General features: G+C 32.9%; 1 protein-coding gene across 3 annotated transcripts in view; it reads left to right on the plus strand.

The window, feature by feature from the left end:
• Nucleotides 1-22,742, plus strand: part of Vsx2 (Visual system homeobox 2) — a 104,119-nt gene that overhangs the window by 48,031 nt on the left and 33,346 nt on the right. For all 3 annotated transcript variants that reach the window (XM_089697045.1, XM_089697043.1, XM_089697044.1), the window contains exons 3-5: nucleotides 4,600-4,620; nucleotides 9,083-9,173; nucleotides 9,668-9,794. In XM_089697045.1, coding sequence (XP_089553171.1) covers nucleotides 4,600-4,620; nucleotides 9,083-9,173; nucleotides 9,668-9,794 — 239 coding nt within the window. The remainder of the gene's footprint in view (nucleotides 1-4,599; nucleotides 4,621-9,082; nucleotides 9,174-9,667; nucleotides 9,795-22,742) is intronic.

Raw genomic sequence — 22,742 nt, forward strand, 5'->3', positions numbered from 1 at the left:
ATCACGTGTGAACGGCTGAACCGATTTCGATAATTCTTTTCTATTATATTCCTTGAAGTACGAGGATGGTTCTTATGTAGAGAAAACGTAAATATGTACCACGGGCGAAGCCGGGGCGGACCGCTAGTTATAAAATATAAGTGCTATGTAGAGACACTGTCTGACGTGAGACGCATATGAATTGGTCATCTGTAGACTGTATCATACATGTGATTACCTTTCTATACCAGAGAATTGGTCAGTAAACGTTTAAACTACAACCAGATTTCTTCCAAATAAAAAAATTTAAATTTAAATTTAATGATAGCATTTTTGGGACAAGGTTTGTTACATTGCTAGCTCTACAAAATAAAGAGCTTTTGAAATCGGTCCAATAGGTTACGTTTGAAAACATTACAAACATATTAAATACAAATACCCAGAATATTTCCTCTATATCTATAATATTAGTAGACCGTATAGAAATAGACTACTGCAGTTAGCGATACCAACTTTTGTACTAGAATGTGTTAGTTTGATCACTACTGAAAAATGTGCATACACGACGAACAGCGTTTTTCCAGTGTCTAGGTGTTCATATACGCTATGTATAACTGTATACCTGCAAAGACAATGCTTCAGCCTCCCATGCAAACTTTCCTCACTCCACAACTAGATGGCGCTGTTACAAAAACCCAAAGAATATTTATTAAATCTAATAATTATAAAACCTCCATTCCCAAACCTCATTATCCACTATAGCGACGTATGATTTCCGCAAATATAGATTTATTTCAACAGTGGCCAGTGTAGCGAGGGTGGCTGATGTAAAATTTTAATTGGCACTCGTAGAGCGGCGCGTACAAAGGGCTTTTGACAGAACCGACGTTAATTAGTTGGCAATTATTCTCGCGTCGGAAATTATCAACTTGCCTAATGATAAGAATGTTAGATTTACGTGATTTACAGGTTTTTTTGGTTTGGTTTTCTTACTTAATGCGAGCTCTACTGTGGCTCTACATCATGCTTAGATCAGTTAAATAAATATTTCTCGAATGTTTAGATTCGCGAAGGCTTTATAAATGATGATATGAGATGAAAATATTTTACGTAAAATAAATAGGCTTTTACAAGAGAGAAGTAGGTATACAAACATATTAAATACAAATACACGAATATTGTATTAACATATGTTTCTACAATTTGTAGAGATTTCATAAAAAAGTGTATTAGGTTGTTATAGAGTAGTATTTTTAAGTGTCTTATAATATATTCTTCACATATGCTTTGTTGTTACCTATTATGATGTATCATCTCGAAGTGCAAACAAATGCTTGTTATTGATACATAGGTACACTATAGGTACCTACTTTATGTTATAAAATTATAGTTTCATCTACCTACAAACTAATTACGTGTATTACTAATTTGAATGAGCGGGAGGTCTTGTCTGACTATAAATCTTAATCAATTTTCATCTTAGGAGGCTAGCGTTTGTCAACCATAGCTTCATTTTCACTTACAATCACAAAATATAATCCGCACATAAAAATAAGAAACTTAAAGGAGAAAAAAAATACAAAATCTTAACAAAATCTAATTTAGAAAAGTGTACAATAAACAAGAGGGGGATATTAGGCGAACGAGCGCAGCCGAGCGCGAAAATATAATGGCCTGGTAATAACATTATAGCTTTCTTAGCGGGGGGGTGAGGGTGAGGGGTGCGAGGGGACAGGGGAGGGGGAGGGGTGACTGTCAAATATTTTGCACCCAATTCACGAATAAAGTACAGGTTTGGCAGTGGTTTGGGACACCGGACCAGACCGACTGTTATGATCGATTTTAATGACTTGGTTGGTGTTTAAAATGTGAAATTCAATTGTCTTGACAGTTCATGATATTAAATTTTAATTAAAATCTAAAGTAAGAAAGAGGAAAAGATTACTTATTGCCACGTACCTTCCTATACTTTGTACAATGTACGTATATATACTACATAGTATAAAGAGAACGTATTCAATGAATACAAGACATAGTTTTTCAATATACTACTTATAAAAGAAACATACACCTCATCCATTAGTTAACAAATAAGGGTCTACAATCATTTAACATTACAAGCCCACAGGGAGCTCGTCCCGCGGGAACATGTGAAGTGATGAGGTGTTACAAACATACAAGCTTAAGTCATAGGAAATTGAAATTGGGAACAACTGTTTATATCCCTGTGGACTTAAATATCCTATCCTACTAATATTATAAATGCGAAAGTTAGTGAGGATGTGTGTGTATTTGTTACTCTTTCACGCAAATACTACTGAACCGATTACAATGAAATTTAGCACACATATTACCTATTAACTACTAACTTGGATTAACACATAGGATAGGTATTATCCCGGAAATCCCACGGAAACGGGAACTATGCGGGTTTTTCTCTGAAAACGCGGGCGAAGCCTCGGGCGGAAAGCTAGTAATGAAATAAATTAAAAGTTGTAATTAGGTATGGGTACAACGGGCTTGAATCCTAAAAATTCAATATTTAATAAGGTTAGTTAATTTAAAGGGGAAGTGATGGAAAAAATTATAACTAAATAGAATCAGTTTTAAAATGTTTAAGCAAAAAGTGCATCAATAATGTATTCTTATAGATTGGTTTTCATCTATACTAATATTATAAAGAGGAAAAGTTTGTAATTATGTAAGTATGTATGTATGTATGTATGTATGTATGGTTTTCACGCATAAACTACTGGACCGATTTCAAAAATTCTTTCACCATTAAAAAGCTGCATCTTCACTGAGCAACATAGGCTATATTGCATTTTCAAAAAAATTAGAGATCCTTACCAAAAATGCAATAATGTAACCCAAGGTGTAAAAAATTCCTTAATAAAAATGCTGTCATCGCGTGCGCTGCGGAATCTATTGAAGATAGAACAAAAAAATGTTCTACGGTATTATAGAATGGATCAATATCTACAAGAAAGTCCGCGATACCATATGTCCATCTTCAGTAGTTATGTTACTACAACAACTTTTTTACTTTTTCAAAGTAAATAGAAGTGCCGACAGTAATCAAACCATGTTATCCATACACATATATTAATCCTTATCCCATTAAATGATGTTTTATTATATAGACTGTTTCAATACCAGCAAAATACTTTTTAAATAAAAAAAATTGGATATTCCATTCAAAAGATATAACGAATTTTTAAAAGTGTCAATCTACAGAAAATAGTAGGTATAATGAGCAGGCGTAGTGCGGGACGGGGTGAAGGTGATTTTCATGTGATTAAAAATTAAACCTATAGTCCGACCTATAGTAGGCTTTTCACTGTCACGATATCGCTATCTATGCGGGTGAAACCGCAGGGCATTGCTAGTATGAAAATAAATATAACTATTTCTTCTCTGAGCTTTCGCTCAAGCTAATAGTGAACTAAACTTAACCTTAAAAGTTCTAAGGCAAATCATACCTAATAGCATACCTACGTATTATTATCCTATTAATGATATTGCAGTAAGAGAACAAAGCCCAGCCGTCTAGTTAGTTTAATATTGACAGTTAAACACATAGTTACTGTTATAAGCAATAGAGCTTTCGAAACCATGTCGAAGACAAAACATGTGTTCAACACAATGTATAATTACACGCGTGACGTCATAATTGAGTTATATTGTAATTTTATAATAAAGACGTTTAATTGACGTTTGTTTTGTGAAACAATAAGTCATTAGCGAGGTAAATATGCCGCAAATTGTCTAATCGATATTGTAATAAGTACTTAAGTAATACTTCGTTAAGTCGTTGTTTTATGTGGCTTTATTATAAAGTAAATACATATGTGAAAAACAGCGTTTAACACGTAGGTCAAATGCATATTATAACTAAGGCATACGTTTATTTGTCAATTAGATGTTTGTTGTCAAATAACTTCACGGATTTAGTTGAAAATTTGCAATATATTACATAGATTACGACTTGGCGTATCATCAAGTCTACGTCTAACTTATAGCAACCATGCAAGTAACTATGCTTCGTGTAGATACTTGACTGTTTATAGAAATAATACAAGGTCTAATAACGAGTCAAATAATAATCAAGCATGTAACTCTCAAATTGGATAAGATCTCAGATGGTATTCGGTTGTATGGCACATTAAATTAAATTTTATTTAAAACCTCAATTTAGCGTAAAATCTATTATAACATTACTTTGTACTTTCAATTCCATATAAATCCAATCACAAGTTATTAAATGAACCTGTATATTCGCGTCGTAAATTCGGTTGTAATTTGAAAGCTCGGTCCGAGCGGACAAAGGCCCGAGATCACAATATCAGACAAAACCAGGGTCTATACAAGTCGTTTTGCTCGGTTTTCTTAACGCCCTGCGTGTGAACGAAACGCGATATCTTTCTAAAGGTTTTGATATCTCGGAGTAAGCTTATATTTACTTAAGTACTTTGATTTTGAGGACGTCTTTATTTTGCCGTATTTCATAAAACGACCTTCGTATGAAATCTTGATCGTAATCTTCACGTTTGTCACGGTGGAAACAAATCGTTATTTATTTTTTTAATTCTTATTTTTATTTGTTTCATGTATGTGTAGCTGTCCGACAATTCTACTCAGGTAATAATTTTATTCTACTTTCATTTCTTTTGAGTTTATTTTATGTATTTGTTTATTTTAAAAGATCACAACACTCATTATTACTTATTGGTTCAGGGAAGGTTTAGATAAAGGTTTGTTTATAAATAGATATAATTGGATTGAAATTACAACTAACATAAGTGGTAATTAGTTTATAAAAATAATAAGACATGGGTATAACCTCTTTTTAAGTACTTATTTTAAATGAAAACTAAACTCTACATCGGTGTCTTAGGTACTAATAACATAAAAACACACTACTTAACTAACACACTCAATAACATTAAAAATAATGTTGTCTGTTACAAAATTAACTTCTCATTTTTTTTTAAATTAGCGTACATCTAAAGAAAATTCCGTATCCAAATCTTCACATTTAAAAGCAATATTGCGTATAAAAAGCTTCACGTTGAGTATAGCTGTATTCGAAGGCAAATCAAATAACAGGAATGTGGGTGCGAAATTGGCTTCTGCGTGGAAATTGCCAATTTCTTCCTCTCGCCACTAATTGTATGCGCTCTTGAAAGCGCTTGCAATTGAAATTTAATGTCATTTTTTATGTCTCACAGAATCGCCGAATTGCGTAGCTTTTCACATAGACGAAGATTTGAAGATGTTATAATGTCTTGTACATTTATAGATAGTTGGGTTGAAGATAACTTTAACTCAGAATTTAGTTTGGGATTTGAAACACTTTTTATTATATGTTTATATGAATATCAAACGAATGCAATAGATAATTATAATCAATTTGAATCTGGATAATGTCTTAAAGATCTTATAGATCATCCTTTCCATTTATAAGAGAGGGCATGCAATATTATCCTTAACTTTATTGATTGTTTTTAATTTCATTCGATGAACTGTTGTTATTTATAGAAGTAGCAGTTAACTATTGAATCAAGACATATCAACATGTGTTTTGCCAGAGACTATTCAAGCAAAAACATTTGGCAATCATCAAAAGCATTATTCCAGCAGGGACTATGAGGAACTTAGCAAATAAACGAAAACAAGGTGACAGCCGACAGGGGTTGGTGTCGCTTTCTTCCAAATACTTATTTAGTCATCAACAGACAAGCACTTCTTCATTATAATGTTGTGAGTCCACTCGAAATGTTTTAAAACATGAAATTATCCCCTTTTCCTCTTGCAATGGTTTTCTTTTTGCAACGTTATTTGCGTTCAAGTGTCTTCATTAGGAACGTGTCAAATTGTAAAACCAAAACATAAGTTTCGAATGTCGTGGGAACTTTTGTTGCTTTTTGTTTTGGGTACGTTTGATTTGTTGATAGGTAGGGGATGTTTCATAAAATGGTTGGTGATTTTCATTATGAAACTGTTAAAAGAGAGATTTTTATACCAATAGAATATGTTTTAGTGATAATAATCCAATCAGAAAGAAGAAGAACAGTAGTTTCTTCTCAGGATACTGAATAAACTAACCAATAATTGCACAAAAAAAAGTAAACCACCTACTTTTAATCTTTTTACATGTGCCCAATTATTTAAAATCTCAGGCTCATAATGTTAGCTTAATAACAAGTCAGTTGAATATCAATCCAGCAAATGTCACGTGCGTTTAAAATGAAGCTCCATTTTCGCTCATCGCTAACCTAATCCGATCTCATCAGAAGTACGTGTAACGTGTCTCGCAAATAAATCTAATCGTTCCGAAGATTGCCGACGATTGCCGAATATTGCGGGGAATTGGCAACGATTGGCCCAATATCGCACACTCAAGCTTTCAAATACTTTTATCAAATTTCGATATTGGTGTCAGCGATGTATCGTGAATGCTTTATGGTATGTTAAATAGAATTGGGAGTATTTTAGTTTGGATTAGAAGGTAGAAATTGGGTTGTAGGAATCAGGGGGTTTAATGAAGTATCGGTAAGCTCTTGGAACATAAATTTATTTCCATATTATCAGTAAAACTTCAATTTCTACTAGATTGGCTATAAAATATGAAGACGATGGACATTTCATAATTAAATTTGATAGAATCAAGTCTCATAGTATTCTCGTTTTGTAACATATAACAAGCAATAGCAATATGCTAATTATTAAAGTAATGAGAGAGTGTATTGAACTATAGATATTAAATTATAACTTATCATAAGTAATATTAACCTACAAAGAATATCTCATGATTGTCTCATGTTCATCATATTATGGGTAGAGTGCATGTACCTAGAGTCTCTTCGATTGAAATTGAATTTGAAACTTCTTGAACTTTGAATATTATTAAATTCAAAAATTATTAAAACATGTTAAATAATCATCTGTACCTACATATAAAATAAAAAAATACGTGTGGCACTCGAGGACTGCCGCGGTAAAGCTATTGCATAGCATCGCATCGCTGTGCCGGTTGGAGTGGGGGGTGTTAGGTTTTTTCGTTACGGAATTTTTACATTACGGTCGCCGCGCTCAAAGTCTGAGATAAAAGCTATGCAATAGCTTATAACCAAATTTTTGTATCAAACTAAATCTTAATTTTGAACCAAAACATCGAGCTTTCGATTAAAAAAAATGGGCAAAATAAAAACGATCCAGTCGATTATCAAGAAGGAGCAATTACCAAATAATTATGCGGCTCGAATAAAGGTCTTGTTTGTTATTATGTGCAACAGTGTAAAGTGGCAGTCGCTCTTAAGCTTTTGGACCCCTCCCTTAAGCTCTCCGCTGTTGAAAATTTACCCTTATCACGGTGTAATAAAGTTGTTTTTTGTGTGGTGCATGTGTTCGTGGTGACGCATACATTGAGATCTGTAATGATCTTACCGTAACCGACTTATGATCCCCGCTTAGCTCGTTATGTGCGTAAGTTTCTTGTATTGATTTCCAATTTAAAAGGGGAGATGTTCGTAGGTATTCGATAGCTCTGGTGACAATGTTTGAATGAGTGGTTCAGAAATGTTAGATAAGTTTACACATTTTTAAAAACATGCGTCAATTTTATCTTAGGTATTATTTTGTACAAACATGTAAACAACGCAGACATAAGAATATAAATATGTCTCGAAAGATAATAATCCTCTATCGAAGTTTGCTGAAAAACATTAGGGCAAGAATTACTCAAGTTCAGACTTACATTACCTATCACACAATTTATCGTATCTAGAATTGATAAAATTGTTTTAATAGACAATTATTGATTAATATTTGATGATACGAATATAAAATAAAATGGAGAGTTAAACAGCGTATTTCTTAGCATTATAAATACCCATATATATATGTTTTTTTAAATTAAAATATTATAAAAAAGAAGGAAACGGAAGCAGTATTGGGACCATCGCATACTCCTAACTTAAATGTTAAGTTAAGTTAAGTTATACTTACCTATAATGGAATTTAAACGGTATTCTAGCTTTACAAGTACAGAGTGCTCCGGTAAGTTAAATAGAATTTTAAACTTAACTTCAAGTTATCTTCGCTCGTAGTTCTAAGAAGACGTTCCTACCTAAGTAGCGAACAAACTAAGAAAAAAAACGTTTTAAATACCAACTAAAATAGCATACATTATTATTTATAATTTAAATGTCAATGCGAAAAAATTCAATAAATTTTAAAAATTAAATTACCAATGTCCATTTAAAACCGATTTCACACTTTTATCAACTGACAGTAGCGGAATAAAACAAACAAAACAAACGGAACATTACACTATCCCTCACACGTGGCTTGACCTCACAACATGTTACCCTTTAACAAACATCCATTGCGATTCGTCACACACCACATATATCACTGACTCCAATCATCTATACATTGCTTGTTCCTACTCTATTCCAACTTTTTGCTCTACTAAACGCGCAGTGTACGTGCAACACGGCGGTACTATCGAGGGTAGTAAATTTAATAATTCATTGTCGTATTCATTGGTGCAAATTCAATTACGAGGTTTCCCCAGGGCATGTCCTGGGCTGGTGCTCGGGGACACATTCTATTAACCCATGTCGCCTGTTTACTAATTCATTTGGCAATCACATTCTGTAATTATGTGACTAGTTCGGGGACGGTATCATAACCGTGGTGTTGACGATTTTATAGTTTGAAAGTTATGGTGATGGACGTTTTGAGAAATAAAGAAGACAGATTGTTGAGGAACAATTTTATTTGAACTATTAGCTCCTTTTGGTTTCACAATTACAACTTTGAAAGAACATAAAATATGTAAAGCTCATATTCATGACAAGACATTATGCCTCCAAGACATTATTTAATTTTTCAATATTTTATTTTTTATATTTCTATAATTGTTTTTATTCTGTATAAGAATGAATGTTGGAAAAAATGGATACCTAGAATACCTAATTACCTATGATACCTACGTAAATTTTAACTAAAAATCAACCCTGATAATTGAATATTTAATGAATAATGTATGGTATAGCAGATAGTATTGAAGTATAAATTGGACTATTTCTCGCAGGTGTATCATCAATCGAAGCTGCAAAAGACTTCACAGTAGACGGTCTCACGGGCTACAATGGCAAGAAAAAGAAGAAAAAAAGGAGACATAGGTAACTATTTACTTCTAAAATTAATAATGATGTAATTCACGATCGCTTCGTCGGAGTCCTTCGAGGCGACGATATTAAATTAAACTGGATTAACTGTATTTAGATAGACTTAACTGAAAATAAAATTATTATGTAATAATTATTTAGCAGAAGAGTGAGTACATTTTTAAATAAGTCCTCATTGATACACAATGTTTGTTAACTGTTAAGATTTTCCTAAACGCTTTCTGGAAAAGTTATTCAATAAAGCTTAAAGTCAGCATACAATTTAAAAATTGTATGATAATTGATTGCAAAGCGAATTCTATTAGTCTCTAATTAGACCACTAGGTAGTGAAATTTTTTCTAAATCCGTTAAGCAGTTTTGATGATTTATCGCCAAACAAACCACTAAACCATTCCTCGTTAAAAAGTGCCGATCCAGGTCTAAACCATTCTGTACCATGCAAACATTAACAAGTGCCAATCCAGGTCTAACGGTATTCTGGTTACAGTCGGACGATCTTCACCTCGTACCAACTGGACGAGCTAGAGAAAGCCTTCAAGGACGCTCACTACCCCGACGTGTACGCGCGCGAGATGCTCTCCCTCAAAACTGACCTGCCGGAGGACAGGATACAAGTAAGTGAATCTCTTGAAAAGGCTATTGTGGTATAATGTTGAGAATATATCAAACGTTTTTATGCCTGAAGACAAAAAAAAAAACAAAACAATTGTGGTGCTATCCATATTTTCATTAATTTCCATATTTAATTTTATTACGTTGGTAATAAGAAAGACAAATACCGCTGCATGTTCTTAAAGTCATCTAGAAAAAGTTATGCATAATAATTTTACATTAGAACAGCCGCAAATACTTACGATAACCACTATTTGTGTAGCCAGTGCTATAAGGAGAAAGTTGTTTAAGCTTGGGAGTTATATTGTGAGCAACTTTTTTAATTTACATACTAAGTATAAGTTCTTATAAAAATACCTACCTTACTTATAACTTTGGATAAACAATTGACGCTGTTTTTTGCAGTGCTGAAATTGTTTAGGTAATTTACACAATCTAGACTTTCTTCTTTGCTACATTGTTTAATGCTTATTTCTTTTAATCTATAATTGTAGAATGTACGTAGATATTCTTTCCATTCATCACACCATTCATCCTTATATACCTATCCTCAAAACACGGCATATTCACAAGATAAGGCCAGCTCTAAACGCTCGACAAAAGGACTAATTGAGTCACAAAAAGCGATTGCTCCAAGACTCCAATAATTGGATTGGGCGCGTCTCCGCTGATCCTGTTACGTCAATTGGCGTCGATTGTAATGTGACACTGTTTTGTGTTGCGGCAACAACGATTTTGCTATAAACGATCTTGCTATAGAATATACAGCAGTCATAATGTTGGGGATTTTTTATAAGTTAAAAGGAAGTTGAGAATTTGTCTTCCTTGGTTTTGGTTAAGCTTAACCAAAAGCAAAGAAGACCTATTTATTTAATAACATTACGATAGGAAGAATTTGTATTTAATTTGTTGTACCTAAGAATAGTTTTTGATAGGTTGTGTGAATTATGATCTGGTGGGTGATTTCATCTCATAACCTGAACATCTATGAAGATAAAATGTATATGAAGATATTATTTGTTTTAAGGTCTTATATTTATCAATAATCATTGTAACGTACAAAACAACAGTAATTACTCAATAAATAATGCTCTACAATCAAATTAGCCTAGACTTTGAAAGCTCTACAATACCGCACATGAAGACGGTATCGACTAATAAATAAATTCTCAATATATTTGCATCACTAATTTCTACGCAATTATTTCTTAAAAAAATTCCATCTCCAGGTAGCTACGTAAACTAAAAGGATCGAATTCGAGCCCAATAGACGCAACATGATACTTTAAGATTCGCGGAACGTTACGCAATTTTTTCATTTCATCTATTGTAGTCCGATTGACGGGTTTTATTGACATTAATTATGTCGAATAGCTCCACGTCAGCATTATTAATTAATAAATGGCGGATTAATTGACAAGGGTCCCCTCGGCAGTGCCCCTTGGACGAAATCCGGAACTTTTATGTTTACCGATATTTTAATTCGTCCGTGAATGGCTGCTTTATGTGGGGAATCTTTTTAATTTGTGTTGAAATTATTATTGGGTGATTGAGGTAGTTTCTTGAACGGCATTTTCTAGATGTTTTATACCTATTAAGTTCGTAGGTATGCAATATTTGGATTTACAAAGTAATTAAATGAAATGAAATGAAATGAAATGATTTATTTGTATGAATTGTGGTTACAAAGCAAAGTTATAATAAATTTCACGTCCGCACAATTCGCCAACAATTGGCATACAAATATTTAAATTTTATAATCTAAACTAATTCACGTGAGTTATTATTTAAGCAATATATTATTTACATTAGTTCATTTTACATTATAAATTATAATATAGCAATTTGACAATTTGATTATTCCATTCTATTACATTATAATTGATTTCTTACGTCAATTTTGTCAAGCTAGGTTAACATTTTTATTGTTTCGGTAATTATAATCTAAAAAATTCGTTTAAGGAATATAAACAGTGATTAATAAGCCACGCTTTTAATTTTTTGTGCATTAAATTTTTTGGTAGTTCCCTTATATGTTTTGGTATATGGTTAAAAATCTTTACACACATTACACTTGCATTCTTTTGGTAGAGTGCTGAACGGCAGTTAGGCATCATTAAACGTGTGGGATCTCTTAGTCCCAGTATAGAGTGGTCTTTCATGCTTTTAAAAAGTTCACTATGTTTTTTGACAAATATACAAATTTCCAAAACGTATAATCCCGTGAGTGTTAAAAGATGGTGCTTTTTGAATAATGGTCGACAAGATTCTAAGGGACCAATATTGCACATAGCCCTTATGCACCTCTTCTGTGCCAAGAATACATTTGTCACGTCCGTCGAGTTGCCCCAGAATATAATTCCATACCGTATCACAGATGTAACGTATCCGTAATATGCGGTAAGCGCAGCATTAAAGGACACTGTTTTTCGTAGTCTTCTTAATGCGTAGACGAACTTATTTATTTTTCCGGTAATCATGTCACAATGTGCTTTCCAGTTGCAATTTTGATCTACATTTAACCCTAGGAACTTTATGTAATGTGTTTGTTCGATAGTATGGAATTTGTCCGTTACATTAAGAGGTGTATGTCGATTAATTAAATTTTGTTTTAGTTATATTAGCCGATAGATTATTATCATTAAACCATGTCAATACTAATTCTAAATTTTTATTAATTGTCATGTTATAATTTATCTCTTTGTGATCGTCAGAATAAATTATTGAAATGTCATCTGCAAACAATATACACTTCTGGTCCATAATGTCAGGTAGGTCATTTATGTACATTAAAAATAATAAAGGCCCCAATATGCTGCCCTGTGGCACACCGAAACTATTAGGTAAATAGGGGGACTTGTATGTAGTGAACTCTAGCTTGGTATTTATTTTATTTATTTCAACACTCTGTTGTCTATGAAACAAATAATCATGAATCCATTCAAGAGCAGGACCTCTAATGCCATACTTCTCACATTTATATATAAGTAGTTTGTGGTCCACAAAGTCAAAAGCTTTTGACATGTCAAAGAAGATTGATGCAACAGGAATTTTATTATTAATGCATCTCGTTACTTCCTCAATTAAATAGAACGTAGCCAATGCAGTAGATTTATTTGCTTGAAACCCTGTTTGTTCTTTTTTAATTATATTATATTTGTTTAAAAAATTTATGAGTCTGGCACTCATAGCTTTTTCCAGAATTTTTGAAAAAATGGATATAAGTGTAATCGGGCGGTAATTTTTTATATCCGTTTTGCTGCCTTTTTTGTAGAATGGCTTAACAATAGATACCTTCAGGTTTTCAGGGAAGACGCCTTGCGAGAATGATTTATTAATTAAATTAGCCAATACATAAGAAATGCTGTGTTTACATTCTTTAAGTATGCTTGTATCTATTGAGTCATAACCTACAGCCTTTGTATTCCTAAGAGAATTTATGATTTTAATAATCTCTTGCTCTGTGCATGGTGAGAGAAATATGCTGCTATTTATTGAATTTATTTTATATTTGTAATTACTTGATTGATGAATGGAATTAGTTATTTTACTTGAATTATTATATGTCAAATTAGTAAAGAAATTATTAAATGTCATAGCAATTTCTAATGGATCTGTTATATCAACGTCATTGTGTGAGATTAGGTCAATACAGTTGCTATCAGACATATTATGCGTCCCTCTGTTCTTTATCAAGTCCCATGTAGCTTTTGTTTTGTTTTTGGAATTTAATATTAATCTATTATTTATTATTCTTTTTGAGCAGTCTATACAAGATCGGAGTATCTTATTGTATTTTTGAAATTCTAACTTTTTTTGAAAAGACTTTGATTTATAATGAATAAATCTTAGTTGTCTTTTCCTTGCACATGCTATTCTAATGCCTTTTGATATCCATTTCATGTGACTGAGAGTATTCGATATCTTTTTTCTGTACAAAGGGAAACATAAATTATACAGTAGGCAGAAAAACTCATGAAATATTTTGAAAGCTACGTTAGCATTTACTTCATTTAAAACATCGGTCCAATAAATAGAATTTAAATGCATGTCAAATTTCCTTATATTCTCCTGGCAATAATCTCTTCGTGTTACGAACCAATACGATGGTTTAGGGCTAGCTTGCTTTGGAAGATTTACTAGTTGACATGTTTCATGATCTGAGAGAAATACTTTCAGTACCTTACCTTCTACTCGCGGTATATTTGTTGCTATTATATCTAGACATGCCAGTTTACGAGTGGGTTGATTAATAATTATATTAATGTTGAAATTTTTAAGTAAGTTTTTAAACCATTTTGAAGACTGATTTTCTTTCATTATGTCAATATTAAAGTCTCCAGCCAATATGATATTTTTATTTTTGTTTGCGGTTAATTTATGGAGGAAAAGTTCAAATTTTTCGAAAAATTTTGATATGTTTGAGTTAGTTAAATCCATACGCAATGTAAAATTAAGCTTCAAATTATTTTTGTTCGCGCTTTACAGTTCATCATAAATACCTGCCTACACTAATAAAAAAATTTTATTCTGAATATTTTTGTTTACCCTAAAGGTAATCTGGCCACACAAGTCAAGCCAGTCAAGCCTCACCAGATCTCTATAGTACATACCTAGTTAAAACCTTGAAGTGCTTTAAATTTAACTTAAATTTTAAGGAATATTTGATATATTTCATCAACAAACAACACTTTGAAAATAATTGGCAAACAGCGCAAAGTTGAAATACCTACTTGGCTTACTAAAACATAACCCTACATTCGTGCTTTGTACATGAAAATTAAATTATACAGTTAACAATAAACAACGGTTTTGCAAAACTCAAACAGTAACTCGCTAGGTACATACGTTATAATTACAGACCACTAAAACTGTGATTATTATTAATAATTTTTCCGTTTGCGGCTCCACACAACGGGGCTCAAGTGTCGCTTTCCCTCGGAAGCGGGGAAAACATAACCCCCCCTCCTCCCCTTCGACCCTCACCCCTAACGAGCCACCCTCGCGAAATCCATTAGAAAATAAACTTTAACCTAACCGCATAGAGTGTATTGCCTCTCAATTTGGTGGGAAATTATTTGAGAACGTTCAAAAATGGCTCGTATGTAGGGAGACTTGAAGTTTAAGATGGCAGCACTGGGGTGAATTCGGCATAATAGCGGACTAGAGATTAGGTTTCCCCGATCCGGGAGACGCTGCAATAAATGAATTATTGTGCAATTCAATTCGTATATAAAGCATGAAACGTATCCGGTATTAATTAAATTTTGCTTGTTAATATGTAGACGATGGGGGTTTCTTCTCAGTTTCATAGATACCTAGTAGGTGTATTCTACTATCTATGTATGATTTACCTGGAGATAATGTAGAAAATAGTCTAAGTATTCACTCTTTATTTTAAATTACACTTCAGTAAGAGTTATTTTTAATTTATTGTACGAACATCTCTATGTACTGACTATTAAATATTAATAAACATACAAGTAGGTATACAAACATAATTTAATAAAAAAACAGGATTCGAAACGATTAGGTATAAAGAATTTGTATCTAGATTAGGTATATTCTCTTTTTTCCTAATATTTATTTTTAACCAGCTGGAAAATACATATTCAGCAAATTACTACAGGGGTTTCAGTGCGCTTTTTTCATAATTTTACATTTTTCATAATAATTTTTAATTTTTTATAGTGCAAAATGTTTAAAATCCGATCAAGATGCCTTCACAAATTTTGCCATACACAAATAATCAATTCGTTAAGACAACCAACGCCATCTAGCGAGCAAATATGAAACAGGCCGTAGCTATGGCGACCGCGCGCTGATTGGCCACTTTTGTACTACCTGTCCGCGCCAGAAAGAACTAAGACCACATTCAGCCACTCAACATTCCATCTTACGAGATTTGCATAAAGTGCATTTTTGCGTAAGACGAGCGTGTAGTTGCGACTTTTATATTCGGTTGTGTGATATGATTAGCTCCGCCTTTCCCGGTGGCATGGCTGCCGGTTTGTCTTGAGATTTTGTCTTTTCATGCCGTTTCGTTTTCACTCGACATGTGAACGTTTGAGAATTATTTTGCTCGCACAGGATTAATTGCATGACTTAATTAAATAGAAAATACGAGTTTTCCTTGTGGACTCGTGAATTATATTTCGTTTTAATTAATTTTCTGAATGATATAATCAATAAGGTTGCCTTGATAAATGAGTTACCAATTATTGTTCGTAGCGGTCAGGGATCGGTATAACGAAGTGTTTTTGTTCAATTCCATTTATATAATTAAAGGATAATATTTATTTATGGCATCAAATAATGTCTAAATTATAAGGACAATTAAGTACCTATGAAATAGATAGCGAATACTAAATAGCTATTTTAAGGTGTTTTATTTAAATGAAATTATGATTAGTCATTCACCAAACAAATCATCTAGATAGGTAAATAAAAGTCGGTCATTATCTACCTAGGCATAATGAAGAAAAATTAATTCTTATAAGATTTTACCAAAACGTAGGTAGGTACCGATCTACCTAATACCAAGATAAAACTTATACCAAACAAAATATTACATTATTACCCAAAAATCCGCAGGGAAAGCAACCTTCTAATAAGCTATTAACAAATCCAAATACCTATAATATACATTTAACTTCACTTTATGAATATGCAAGCTAATAGGCATAGGAAATGCTAACCCGGGTATCCTGAGCTGCCGGATAATGCGATATCCGTGCGGGCGCCGGGCGATCGATCCCAACGCAACGGGTAATAACGTTTATTCAATGTACCTACGGGTCTGTTTGTTTCCCTGTAAAACTTATAGCGTCTACTGTCCCTACTAATATTATAAATGCGAAAGTAACTCTGTATGTCTGTCTGTTACGCTTTCCCGCTAAAACCTTTTAACCGATTTTGATGAAATTTGGCACAGACAATCTTTAGACCCTGAGAAAGAACATAGGCTACCTTTTATTGCGAAATATGTACCACGGGCGAAGCCTTGGCGGACCGCTAGTTTAAAATAAATAGACAATCTATTTGCAGGGTAAATTAATTAATATTCACATCCAGTTATAATCTTCTATTGGATTATGTTTAATTTCCCCTGTCCGACCTGCGGAAAAGTATGTCGATCCCGCATTGGATTGTTTGGACACCAAAAGCATTGCGCAGGCATAGTACCATAAACCATCTGTACCTAATAGACGTATAGGCCAACGATGATATTCGTTTGTATCAGATTAATATCTACTATACCTATGTATAATTTTGTTTATTAAATCCTTGTGATAATTATTAAGTAATAAGTAGGTAGGTAGGTTCCTAAGTATGTACCTATTCTTTTATAAAACTTAGGCAGTTTTTATTAAGGACCAAATAGTCTGGTTTTCATTAAAATAAAATTTAGATAGTTCAATATTATGGTTTCGTTTCACAGTTGAAATTTTAATAAACCTATAATTTTCAAGTTCAGTTACATTTTCCGGCCAAAAATACCCGAGTTCCTTTGATATTTTCTCTACCTCTGAAAATTCATTCGAATCTGCCATGCAGTTTACAGACAGTAGGTATCTACTTAGAACTTAGTAGAATAATTGATTAATTATGAACGCAAACGAACCTACATTACACTTAACCTACATATCTTCTAAAATAGACTTTTTATTCAAACCACGCAAAGCCACAGAACAAAACAACTGTGTAACTAAAACATTATCTAAGCAGCTACTATTGTAATAAATAAATAAAAATTAACGAAATATTCAGTATTGAGCACGATAACTACATTACGGATATCCGGGTAAAGTGAAGTTGGCCGGATAATCGCGTCACCCGGTTATTAGGCGCTGTCCGGGATCCGCCATTATTGTACTACCTATTTGTTTTATTGTTAACTAAGTAATTGAGTGGTTAGATTACAGGTGGATTTGGTAATGCTGTTATTTTTGAAAAGCTTGATGGGGAGAAGCTAGGAAATGGGTAGTCAGTTCTTATGATTTCAAATAGGCAATTTTCAAAAATCTTGTGACATTATGAATCACCTTTAAATTTAGTTTCATGCAGGTATCTAGGTGGACGAATTTTCTCCTAATAACTGTGTAGCAAAGACTAACATAACATTTTGATGAATGTTTTATTGAATCTAGAATAATTATTTAAGGCAAGCGCGAAATCTAAAATTAGAATATTAATTAAAGTAGGTATGTATAAGGCAAGGAAAAGTATGTAGGCTACCAATAAGTAGACCTACGTATAAAATATACACACTAACACCAAAACGCGATAATAACACACAAGCCGAATCAATAAAACTTAAAAGCAACAAGTCAATAACTGCGTTAAAAACAACCGACTTCAAACTTGCACTTGCAACATTTACAAATACAGACAAAAATGCTCATAAAATAAAAACTACTGGGCCTATCCGAATAAAATTTTTATGGGACCAATTCGACACCATCCCGCATCGAACAAAAAAGAATCACGTAAATCGGTTCAGAAACCACGGAGTAATCGGTGTACATACATAAAAAAAAAAAAAAAAAAACATACCGGCCGAATTGGTAACCTCCTCCTTTTTTTTGAAGTCGGTTAAATACAAAACACAATTTACGTCCAAAATTTTACTAATTGTATAGCGTACAATTTCATTAGTGGGGACAATGCGACCCAGACGGGGGGAGGGGGGGGGCGAATTTAGCAATTAGCGTGCCTTCCTAATAGCCACCTAGCGACCAGTATACTGACCTCTAGTCGTGGGTTATGTAAGGGAAAACGGGGGTCTCGGCAGCTGGTCGTGTGGTATGTAAGGTATGGCTAGTTATGGATCGTTCATTTGGTATTTTGATTTGTCTATTCTTGTTGTAGGAGGATTTTTGTACGTGTGTGTTCGCAATGGGTAAGCGGTTTATTTTCGATAAAAACACATTTTATATACATTCATTAGTTCGTAGGTTTCCTACCTCATGTTCTATCATAAACAAACTGGATTTCTATAAAAAAAAATACACAAGACACCGTCTACTAAGTTTTTATAAGATTCAGTAGATTCTATAAAAACTTAGTAGACTTTTTGCAACATCCATTTTACAATCGATTCATATTTAACAATCTTCGTAATATAATTTTACACAAGTAAGATAGGCTTAAATATTTCCATTTAGTTTGAAGATACCACATCGTGTTGTGTGTTTGTTCGCGCACACATCGGGAAGGGCTCTAATCCCAAATAAGTAGCTTCAAGTGGTACAACCGTACAAGTGGTGGTCTTATTAAAACGCCTTATGTTACTATCTGTGCCCTAACATTGTGTTGTTTATTTTGGGATTTTGAATAGAATTAAAGTTTTAAGATTTATTCTTAATATACCTACCTATAGATAAAAATTTTATCAAAATCGATTCCACGCTTATAAAAAAGACATCCTTCTCACAGATCCTTCTGATTCTTTTTAGAAAAGATTAATTATCAAAGTAGGTTTGGTATTCAGTAATTTTCTTATTATTGTTTTCATTTCCAATTGTGTTGTTTTACCCATAATTTCCTTAATTCAATAAACCACAGATTCCCCTCATTCGATTACTGATGATTAACTGCTTCGCTAATCTATTTACAAATAACTATAAATTGTAGTTGCTGGGTGCTTGTTAAATCAGAACTATTGGGCTCAAATTAAATTTGTCACGTGATTTTCAGATTATTTAAGGAAATTTTGGCTTTGTATTGTACCAATAATGATAATATAATGATATTATAATTATTGAGGAAGTAATTAAAAAGTTTATTAAAATAGGTTTCTAGCGTTTTTGACCGTATCTAAGCTCAAACTGCTGAATGGATTTAGATCAATTATTACCCGAAGATTTATTCAGAAAATTGGAAAGCAGACGGAGAAGCTTATTACTACAAAAAATGTAAATTATAGTTGATATATAGTATGCAGAATCACTAATTACATATTATTCGTCTTGATCTTGAACCTGTGGTAGGTACGTAGTACGTACTTATAGCCTATACCTATAGGTAGGTAGCTACCTAATTTCCATACCTATAGGTAATTTTTGTCCAGTGAAGCACTTCTACAAGTCTTGTTGAAATGTCTGAATTACAGGATTAATAAAATTCTTGAGCAAAATGTTACAAACGCTATAAAACACCAATAACCGAACCCACATAAACAATGTATTTGTTCACGCAAATCTTGTAACGATCTGCGAAAGCGAGACACAATCTATGCGTCCCGCTCACACCCCCTCCGAATTTGTATCATCTATTATATTATAGAATAAGTTATAATTTTATTAAGCGATCCTAAGGGATGCTTCTTACTAATTCATGTGTGAATTTCGTTTTATTAATGGTTGTTTTTATCTTGTTTAATAGCTCATTGCTGAATATATTACGTCTTGTAATGTGTGTTAATTTTGTTTTGTTTGTCTTAAAACGCGAAGCGGGTTGTTTTAACGATGACTTAGGTAACTGCGTGACTGATCTCTACATTTGTGCTCTACCTACGTATTACTTATCTAATATCCATATTATATACTTGTGTACGTAATGATCTACTTATTTCAAGATATGATTGCTTAAATATTTCTAGGTTCCAGACCATTTTTATTGTTATGATTTAATATTAAATTAATATATGTGGTAGTATATCCATACTAATATTATAAATGCGAAAGTAACTCTGTCTGTCTGTCTGTTACTTAATCACGCCTTAACTAGGTACTGAACCAATTTGCATGAAATTTGGTATAGAGATATTTTGATATCCGAGAAAGGGCATAGGTTACTTTTTATCCCGGGAAATAGGATAGGTTTTATCTCGGAAATCCCACGGGAACGGGAACTATGCGGGTTTTTCTTTGACTGTGCGGGCGAAGCTGCGGGTGGAAAGCTAGTATTTCATAACTGGAAAAATTCAGCATACTTATCAATAATAAAATTATTATAAAACATGTTTGTCTGTTTAAACCGCTACATTTGCGCCGCACTTGTCGCTGGTACATCACCATTAATTCTTATTACAACACCCCACAACCCAACTTTTAATACAATCACACAAATTTAACCCCTATTTGTAGCAGTATAAGATCTCTAATTGTTTGTTTTCTTGCTAGTGTGTAATGGTTCAAAACAAATTGTATTTTAAACGCTCTAAAAGCGTAATTTTATTATAAAACATGACTGAATTTGTTAAAAAAATAATTTGATTATATTAAAGTTTGTCATCGTTAAAATTGATGTCATGTCCTAACTATCTGACATTTATAATTATTAATCACTATCAAACAAACTTAAATATGAGATACCTACTGCAAAATAAAGTCTTGGAATCGTCTTTTATGAAACACTAGCTTTCCGCCCGTGGCTTCCTTATACAAAAAACCGCATCAAAATCCGTTGCGTAGTTTTAAAGATTTAAGCAGACATAGGGACAGAAAAAGCGACTTTGTTTTATACTATGTAATGATGATGTATAAATTACTAATAAGAAATCAGTAAGTAGGTTGTATATTGGAATGGTGTTTTGGATTAACTTTTACCTGCCTAATTTATTTTGTAAATATATCGAATTCTGTACATTTCGCAAGTAGATTCCACTGCAAAGTCACCAAGAAATAGAACACGTTTCATAAATCTACTGGTAGAGGGCACAATATGAAATAGGTACGTCTTTAAAAAATGCGTTTCAACATGTACCCATGACTGTTACTACTTGTACCTACCCTCGCCTCGTGGTTACTCCCCGAAATAACCACGACCAAAATCTTTATTCTCAAATCTTTTCTTACTACTTAAAGCCTCAAATCAGGTAAGAAGTTTTTCATTGCAGCCAGGTTTTCATTGCTTATTTCATCTGAAACTGTACTGTGATTTAGACATGAAAGCATTTACATTTTTATTATCAGTTTAGAAATAATCTAGCTAATACCTACCATACTAATAAAATTAATTCATTTTGTTTACACACTATCTTTGTGGTGTATTTTTTACACGTCATGACTATCATAGAGGGCGCCATTATCGCGTTATTAGGAAGGGATCAGAGGCCGCGGCACGTGCGCACCTCGGTAATTACTTGTTACATTATTATTATACACGGTTTTATTTTAATCATTATCTGCTGGGATTGGTGAAAGAGCTTGGTAATTTATTATTTTAACTGCTATACTAGTGGAGGTACTAATTTTGTAATTTTACTATTTTTGATAAATTTCTAAATATGTAGGTACCTACATTCAAATCGTGTAAAGCATAATAATATTTTTTATATGTCATGTAAGTAGATATTGTTTCCCAGGTTGATTTTACTTGAGTAAATATTATACCCAGTACCGACTTTGAAATATAAGGTATTTAATCAATTTTGCTAAATACTTACACTTGTATAATCAAAACATACTCAGCGATTTTCCTTTTTCTCGTTAATAACTAATTTACGAATAATAACGCATCTTCGACATATACCTCTCCCATTTATATGATAACTATTACAATCATTAAATCGCATACTAGTTACAAATTAGAAAACAACACGAGCCCCAAAAAACTAACAATTCCAACCATAATCCTCGCTTATTCGCACGCAAGCGAACACAACGTTGTAATGACGTCACGTGGCACTAACGGGCCACCCGCGGTGAGTGTATGCACTTCTTTAGATCTATCTGTTGGTTACACGATCATTAAATATAATGCAATAGCTTGTACTGAGGTACTATAGTTTGTTTTTTTTAGAATACAATTTGATAGGTTTAATTGCGAATAAGAGATATTTCAAGGTAGATTTGCGACAGTTGATAGTTGTAGTAGATTTTGAAGTGAAAGTTCTGAATGCCAAAGAAGGTAAGTATGGTATCTTTGAATCTTGCCAAAGAAGTTTTACTTCTGACACGTGTGCTCGGCGTACACGCTCTTTTTTAAATAAAAATATACAATAC

Source organism: Colias philodice, chromosome 7, assembly GCF_061535455.1.
Source record: "Colias philodice isolate Cphi_HAF_F1 chromosome 7, ilColPhil1 Martin Lab GWU primary, whole genome shotgun sequence".
Taxonomy (NCBI): domain Eukaryota; kingdom Metazoa; phylum Arthropoda; class Insecta; order Lepidoptera; family Pieridae; genus Colias; species Colias philodice.